Below are 8,841 nucleotides of genomic sequence, written 5' to 3' on the forward strand. Positions count from 1 at the left end.
AAAAAAAAAAAAAAACGGTACGAAACGAAAAAACAATTAGACTGTTACACTCATGGCATCCCTAAAGTAATACACGAGGTATATTTTCATCAACCCAAAACGTAACATACAATCTAGCCTCCCACGCAGCGTTCTTAGGTGTTCGTCACGCGTTACTGGCAGAACCTAAGAACGTTTGCGAGGGAGCTGAGGTTACATACAATCCTGCCCTTAGTCCCACTAATATGTATCTTTCACCAACTACGCGTTATGATTGTCTCATGTTTCTTACTTTGTGCCAATGTCATCATTCATATCTACACCTCTTGTTATCTTTGGACGGGCAGCCTCAACAACATACTTGTCAGAACTACACTGCGTACAAACGTAAACAGTGTTTTCCAAGACCGGGTTCTCTCTATCCTGATCAAAATTGTATTGCTTGTACGTATGTTAATGACGGACGCACCGATTAATTAACCTTCGCGGCAGGCGCCGGTTAGCTATTTTGCAACAACGCTTTGACCTTACGATTCAATTGTTGTATTAGAGAAATTTAGAGTCACGATTACGGCAAACGGCAAACCTGAGATTCAAGTAAGAAATGAGATTTTCCAAAATAAATCTGATCTGATTAAATCTGAATTTAACCGCGCAAATTTCTATCTCAAAAACATTCATTAATCCAACGTATACTGCTGGCAATTAGCCTGCTTAGTTAAAAAAGGTATAATTTAACAACTGCTTTTGCTGCAATAGACATTCGCAAGAAACTTGCTCTGAGAGAAAAAATGACCTGTTTACTCTAAGTGTGTCATTTGTTAATTGGTCTCTTGACTAAGAAAAACAAAATATCCTGTTAAACGCCGCCACTGGATGGTCTGATTTGCTTTATTCGTCGCTGCACAGGAGTATATTCCTGCATCTCCGATATCGATGTTAAGAATCGTAAACACTTGTCGCTCCTTAGAGAGTTTATTAGCTTTTGGTTTAAGCTCTGTGCTATGCGCAAATGGATGAGGTTTACGTAGAAGTGACACTGTGGCCTCATTGTCATTCGTAGAACAGTCAATCACCACGTCCTGGCCAAGGCGTCCTCGAATTACTTGTGGTGGTCTACTGAGAAAGGCTAGTGACTCTGAAAAGTAATAATACATTAATTTGGTATCAATTTCTTTCTCTATCACCCCCTTAAAAGGGAATCCAAGACATTCCTGGATTCTGGAGCCGGGGATTCCGGATTCCGGGTACTAGATTCGGGATTCTTTGTTATTGGAACTTGGATTTCGGACTCCAATCGTTAGTGGATTCGCGATTCCTTAAGCTGTATTTCGCATTCCAAAGCCCTGGATTCTGGTTTCCACAAAAAAAAGCAAAATGTCCCGGATTCCAGAGTCCGGATTCCCTTGCGTGGGGCATTTTCTCGAAGCTCAGACATTTCTTAACCTGCGATATGGCAGCCTTGAACCTTACAAGAGAAACGGATAATGTTCGGAGAGGCTTCATTTACATAGTCGTCAAGTTAGGAAAGCCTGGTAATACCAGCCTGGTTAAGATTTTTCAGTTAAAACCTGAGTTACCAGACTTTCATGGTAAACTTTAACCGCGCTTACCTCGAAAGCCTGGTAAAACCGGCTTAACACGGCTCCCAATCTTACTTCTTATGCTAAGTCTGGTTCAACTATGGTTTACCAGGCTAATGCCAGGCTTTTATCAAGATTTTTGGAGCAAAGTTATATAGTGATGTGACAAATTCGCCCTGCATGCTAACCCTATGATTATTCGAGTAAAGCCTTTTTTCTGCAAGTAGTTCAGTTTACACATACTAAGTAGAGAAAACAGGTTGTGAAAGGCAGCAAACATCAAATATAATTAGACTCCACGACGGTGCACAAACTATAACTTAATCTTTGGTTTTTGCTCACAAATTGTGACGGAATAAATTACCGCGACCTTTTTAATTGGTCAGTAAGATCAAAATGATAGAAATGCTATCGAGTGTCGTGCACCTTTAAGTCCACAAAAACAGAGGAGTCTGACGGGCTTCATAGGTTTACATTTTTTACATTTTTTTCTATTGCAGTCAAATCTGTATTGCGAGACCTTCTACTCAGTCCCGTAAGCGGCTAACCTCAATTTGGTGTCCAATCACCAGCTCACAGAGTTACAGAGTCTCGTAGATAAAATTTTCAGTCGATCACTGTAAACAGGAACTCTATAACCGCGCCAGTTGTCCCTTTTCAAGGTTATCCTGCTAACAGCAAGCTCTTTCAGAAGTGGGAGTCGAGGAGGAAAGGCTTTTACCCTTCCTCTGCGCCCCCACCCCACCCCCAGGCAGTGGTTCGATGTAGTTGAAGAGCAGATCACCAGTAAGCTAAAGTACTATCATCTTCTCTCCGAATATAGACCCGTACGCTAGTAACTCCCACATGTAAATCTAGTCAATTAAAGGAAAACGAATTACCTTTCACTGTAATATAGGCGAGCTTGAAATGTGTTTTGCCGAAAGCCTTTGAGACGCACTTATAAACGCCACTGTCTTCCATTTGAACGTATTTAATCTTGAGGACGGCTCTGGTTCGTTTGATGCTCCTGTCTTTAATAACAGAGACCAAACTGTCTGGAACAGGTACATCTCCTGAAACGGTCTGCTTTTTCCATTCTAACGTAGCCGTTAAAGTACCATGTAAGTCGCATTTTACCCTTGCTTCTTGACCTTGCAGTACATTAATCGGCTTTGGTGGTCGTAACTTTTGGTGTTTTACTAAGTCGACTGTGTACCGAAAACAACAAAGCAAACAACAAATAAAGGGATTTATACCACTAAAGATAGCCTGATAGTGATTAATATGAGAATTTTGTGTGGAACGATCCCCGAAATGTGCATTGTTGGGGTCGGCATAGCCTGCGTAGCCGGCGGGATTAGCGTGGGAGAGCAAGAAAGTACTCTTGGCACAAGAATATCCCGCCGCTGCCCAGGCTAGGGTCGGCAATGATAGTTAGAAAGGTGCTGGAGATGTAGAGATGAGAAGAAAGCAAACAAAGGGTGTTCCTTGGCTTCCCGCTTGGTGTGAATTTGTTGTAACTAGGGACCAATAAAGAAACAAGCTTTTACATAATGATTATTGATAAAAATCTACCTAATGGCTTTTCGCCAAACAGAACTAAGAATCTCCTGGAGCAAAGAGATGAACAGCAAACTTACATACGAAAGGCTGGTACGAGAGTCGGAAACTGAATATTCAAAATGGCTATCGTAGAATGCAGAGAATGCACGCGTATTGACTTACTTACCAAGCGCGGGAGCCGTACTACTGGGCAATATTGGCCCAAGGTCGTACCATGAAAAACCGTAGGCCAATATTAAAGCTTTTAGCGAAAAAAGTGGTCGAAACTCCCCTTAAATGAACCAGTCTTCAATTAGCCCAAGCTCACCTTGTACTTGAAGGTGCAAAACTGCTTGAACGTTTGAAACTCCATTCGATGCGACACACTTAAACTCTCCTTGATCTCTTGGATACAGAACACTTCTTATTCTAAGAATTTGAACCGTATGCAACGTATGTAATCCTGAAGTTTCCTCGTTTTCTTCATAAACCTCATAAGCAGTATCCTTGCAACTTTTTCGATCATTTACTGTTCGTTTGCTGTGTAGTTGCTTTTCTTTTCTGTACCAGGTAACGTTAGGTTTAGGAGCTCCATTTGCTATACATTTGAGGATCTTTGTCGATCCCTCCTCTAGAACTATAGTTTTTCCATTACGGGGTGCAGTGATTCTAGGTGCTGTTGGAGCTATCGACAAAAAAACGGTGTTAGAACGTTACATTATTCAAAGACATGTATTAATTAAGGTACGAAGTCAACAACCCGCAAAACAGGAGTTGAAACTTTATCATCATCGTATTTAAAGAACTCATTAAACATCAGTTAAAGTTTTTGTATAAACTTTCATTCAGTAAGTTAGACGTTTTATAACCATGTTAGGTACTTATTCAGGTATAAGTATTGAACATCAATTAAGTTTTTGTATGCATTTTAATGAAGTAAGTAAGACATTTTTGAACTACTTATAGTATAAGCATGTTGGTAAAAAATCAGCTTTTTGTTTCAACTGTCTGTTTGTTGTTTAATTTGTCAATTTAGTTGTTGTTTATTTTTATTCAATAGTATATTAAGAACAACAGTACATGGTTACAAGCAATAATCTTTCAGAACGCTTAAAAATATGTTGCAAGTTCTGAAAGTTCACCAGACTACATTTAACCTACTTTGGTCTGCGTAGCAGGCGCTTGGAAGTGATATGCGAGAAAGAACGACCGGAGGCGCGTGAGAGAGACACGTCTCTCCCCTCACGTGTCTCCGTAGCGCGCCCCATTCTTTCCTGCAAAATACTTCCAAACGCCTGCTACGTAAGCTAAACGGCTTAATTAGGCTCAACTTACCTTTTACTCTAATGACGATGAGCTTGAAGTCAGATTTATCAGGTTCAACCAATACGTTGCACTTGTACGTACCAGAGTCTTCAGGCTGTGCATTTGTAATGTTCAGAATAGCCTGTACTCTGTTTGTAGACAAATTTCTGTTGACGGTCACTTGGCTGTCAGGGACAGCAGCATATGATTCACCATCATCCTCTTGCTTTTCCCACTTTAGTTTACACACTGTAGCACCTTCACATTCACACGTAACTTCTCCACTCTGCCCTTGCAGCACGTATATTGATTTGTTTGGTATCAAAACAAAATGTCTTGGTAGCTCAGCTGCAGAAGATGTTTAAGAATCAGGTATTTTAACGTGAATTAAACGAACATGAAACAAGCTAAAACAACAGCAAAGTAAACGAAAGTAAGAAGGAAGACGATATAATATGTACTGGATACTAGTTCTACGGTATGGCAAACGGTAAATACTTCGGTTGCGGATGTTTGAAAATAGTGGGAGACTCCGTGGCTTATCCGAATATGATATATTCATCAACAGGCACCCACTCGACAAAAATGTAATCCAGTGTTTAAGTTTTAAATTATCGCGGTTTTAAACAGATGTTTTTAATCGTGTTTAGATAAAGTATGTCTTATATGTCTATGTCCGTCTTTCTCTAATGATATCTATAGGAATAAATAAAAAATCTATGGGAATATTTGATGTTTTACTTAAGCTTAAGAAAGCAGCCAACACTTCGCAATGCCAACAGTGGTATCTCCAAATGGTATGTGAGGAACGAGCGCAAAAAACATCTCTCTAAGATTAAAAGACCTTATTCGTGATACGCGCTGCACAGACTTAAGATTGATGGGATAAACGCAATGTCACGTGGTTTCTCGGGGGCAAACAACTGATAAAATGTACATATAATAATAATAATAATAATAATAATAATAATAATAATAATACTAATAATAATAATAATAATAATAATACTAATAATGATATTAGTAATAATAATAATGATAATAATAGTAGTAATAATAATAATAATTCCTTTATTTACCCTCGGCAGTATTTATGGCACTTAATGCTGTTGGGGCCTTGCAAATGACTAAAACAAATAATTCAAATCATGACATAACATGGTTACGAATCCCAACTGGTCGGAGGCAAACCAGCTGGCTATTCACTGAGCGTGGTCGAGGATTTGAACTATGGACTACTGTGAAAAAATCCAGCTAACGGTCTGGCCGGGACGTGAAGTCGGGGCCTCCGAATTGTAAGTCCCACCCTCTAACCGCTCGGCCACGCTACCGTCTCCAAAATGTGCCGAAACAAGAAATCGTGTTCCAGGTGATTCATTCTAGACACCATAAATGTCTTGTTATGAGGGAATAAACAAACCCATGATTACTTGTATTACCTGACTGCTTTCTATCGTGTGTTTGCCCCCCTGAGAAACCACGCGACACATAATCCTTATTAAGCGCTTGCAGAGTATTGCGAGTATCGTGAAGATGGTCTAGCCCTCAGCGAATCAACACACCTGATTGTACGAAAAAGAATCCATGATTACTGGGCCATTGAATAGTCTTCCCCGACTGGTCTGTCGCCCTACAAGCGTAGATTCCGCCATCTCGCAAAACGATATTTATTAAAGTGAACACTTGTTTCTTCAAGGCAACTTTATTTGGTGTGACTGGCTTCTCACTCCAAGAAGCTCCAAAATTGTCAGAAAACAAAAGTGACACTGCAGCGTTTGGATCATCTGTTGAACAATTGAAGTCAACACTCCTGCCAACGTGAGATGACAGGACTAGTGGAGGATCCTGGAGGAATTCCAGGGCTACTGCACCTGCCGAGTTGAAACGAAAATTCCCTTCAAAATTAGTCCCAATTAGAAGTTAGTCCCATTTTAACTTCATCTCTTTTTTCTTTTCTCACTAAGAGGTTTTAAGTAATGATGATTACCATGATAATAACAATTTATTGACATATCATATTCAGATCGATATCATGGTTTTTTGTTTGCCGTTCCGGATCTAGGACAAGATTGAAAATGTTCCAGACTTTCTGAGACGAAGGCCAAACCGGTGTACCTGCATGGAGAAAAATACCTCTCAAATCAAGGATGCGAATAAATTGAATCAACAACAAACTTCACTCACATTTGGCGTCAACTCCAGTCTAATCAATTTAATCAACTACAAACTTGGCGTCAGAGCACAGGCGACATGGTCCTCTCAGAGACTAAAATCTCTGTTTATTTAGCCGCTTGTGTTTACTTTTGTCTAAAAACTTGTGACTTTCTGTTAATCTTAATTGATTATAAACCGTCCTTTTACTTAACGGGTTTATAAGGATAATAGTCAGACCTCTATGTGAAAAAGCCGGCAACAGTAATCATATCATTCTTGAAATTGTTGTGGAATTATCTGACGTAAAAACTGCAGTGCTTTATAAAAGAGAACGTTTACAACTACGTTTTTCTTAACACGCAACGCCATAGAAAAATAGAAGGACGAGGAAGTGTCAAGGCAGTAGGGTTTGCCTCAGAGTGTCCGCATAGTTACTCATCGAAGTGCTTAGTTTTATGATGAAAAGGGACCTAGTGAAATTCTAGTCTGAGTAACCTTGGAGGCGAACTTTTCAGTCATGCACTTGAAAGAACTGTTTTGTAGTTAACCTAATAACTTCAAGAAGACTGGAAATTTTCTGGTTAGCTGGTGTCATTGGGCGAAAATATATACAGAGAAACTCGAGTCAGCTTACCTGGCACTGCAGCTAAGAGGAAAATGGAACAACAGAAAAAAACTGTATGCAGAAAGTGGATGTTGCCTGAATCAAATCTAATTGTTGCCACTAAACTACACTGAAGAACGAATCTTTCGGAAGCAACATTTTTCCCCACTCTTCGCTTGAATTCGACCATATTGTACACTTTAGTCCAGCAATTTATCACAAATCATCGACATCACTTTTACAAGCTATTTGCAACTAATATTGCTTAAAACGTGCAGTATATATATACCATTTAAGGAATTTAAAGAGTTTTAATGCCACAAGTTATACATAACAATCATTCACGACATTATTGTAGTTAATCTGTCGAGTGCCTATCTTCTTATATCCCTTAAGAACACAAAGCATCCTATTGGAAACGTGCCTTTAAGTTAAACCTTTGAGCTCCTTCCAAGGTTTAGGACCAAAATAATAATTTTTTATTTCTATTCTGTAATGTCTTTATTTTTTTTTTGTAAGGATAATTTCTTCATTTGGCAGAAGATTAATAATTATAGTTCACGAATTTGTCGCTATACGTTGGATAATTTCGTGTTGACGCTAAACTCTTTGTGGCAATTTGCCCTCTTGATGTCTTCTTTTTGTTTGTTTGCCCTTTTTTGGCCAAAAAACCATTTGACAATGAAAGGAGAAACAAGGTAATTAGTGGGCCATGTCTATTTTTACCGCATACGAAAGATTGCCACAAGGGCGGAGCCGTTTTCCTCCGGTAGCTGGAGAAACTCCTTCTCAAAGGATAAGACCATTTCTTCTTTATCAGCGTGTCACATACAAAGACATCTTAAACTGTTAACAACTGGAAAAAAAGGATATCCCAAATTTTGACCTCAATTATCACTTTTCATGACTAGAGGCACAGTTTGCCAAAACTGACAGGCTTATCATTTTAAGTGCCATTTTAGCTCAGTGTAGCGCATGGACACTCAATCTGAGAATTTTTTTTCTTGAAAGCAATTACTGTTTATCAAAGCTTCAATTATTCTTAAGCTTATTATTATCGTTATTATTATTATTATTATTATTATTATTTAGTATTGACAATTATTATTGTATAATTTTGGGACCACTTTTATTTAAATCCTTTTTGCAAGTCTATATAAACTGCGTATGTTATTCACCTCAAGTACAATTAACATTAAAGGATATACATTTCCGGTAAATGTTGCTAAATAGGTCGGGATGACTGGTGGATTCAAGTCGGGAAAGAGAAGTGACAGCAAAACGAGGAGCGGACGAATTGACTGAATTCACATGAAATATAAAATAGAGGGGACTAAAATGAAAAAGGTAAACAAAAAATAGTGTTTTGATTTCAATGTTTCATTGTCAGGATTAAGAGTATATTCTCACGTCACTCATAACAACCTGCATGACATTCCATTTCAGGATAGTATTGTCTCATTTCCAATTTTATCTTTTGCCATTTTTTATTGCCAACTGACAATCTTTCATTTCCGTGTTTTAATAACATCGTATATGTCCGCTCAAATTTTCGTGGCGCCGGTTGATCTTATTGCCCAAAGTGGCCCTGACGTTGTCGCTTGATCCGGTCACTTCCTAGTTCTAAGCCTACACTCACCTCTGAAGATTAATCAAGTAAGCGAAGAAACAAATTCTCTCTTTGCAGGGAAT

At 38.8% G+C, this 8,841-nt stretch overlaps 1 protein-coding gene across 1 annotated transcript; it reads right to left on the bottom strand.

The window, feature by feature from the left end:
* Nucleotides 1-62: 62 nt before the first annotated feature.
* LOC140948796 (neural cell adhesion molecule 2-like) lies at nt 63-7,416 on the bottom strand. The gene is made up of 6 exons (XM_073398062.1): nt 7,180-7,416; nt 5,954-6,262; nt 4,422-4,739; nt 3,415-3,771; nt 2,444-2,752; nt 63-1,117 (listed from the first exon to the last, which is right to left on the bottom strand). The coding sequence occupies exons 1-6, from the start codon at nt 7,337-7,339 to the stop codon at nt 801-803; spliced, it is 1,770 nt and encodes a 589-aa protein (XP_073254163.1). The 5' UTR covers nt 7,340-7,416; the 3' UTR covers nt 63-800.
* Nucleotides 7,417-8,841: the final 1,425 nt, after the last annotated feature.

Source organism: Porites lutea, chromosome 9 (assembly GCF_958299795.1).
Source record: "Porites lutea chromosome 9, jaPorLute2.1, whole genome shotgun sequence".
In the NCBI taxonomy this organism is placed as follows: domain Eukaryota; kingdom Metazoa; phylum Cnidaria; class Anthozoa; order Scleractinia; family Poritidae; genus Porites; species Porites lutea.

What these genes read in the sequence shown, in the direction of transcription:
- LOC140948796 (XM_073398062.1), bottom strand. Translation starts at nt 7,339, where the DNA reads ATGGTCGAATTCAAGCGAAGAGTGGGGAAAAATGTTGCTTCCGAAAGA. An exon ending in CATCGTCATTAGAGTAAAAG is followed by an intron (nt 3,772 to 4,421) that starts GTAAGTTGAGCC and finishes TTTTGTCGATAG; the next exon opens with CTCCAACAGCACCTAGAATC. An exon ending in TTTGCACCTTCAAGTACAAG is followed by an intron (nt 2,753 to 3,414) that starts GTGAGCTTGGGC and finishes TTCGGTACACAG; the next exon opens with TCGACTTAGTAAAACACCAA.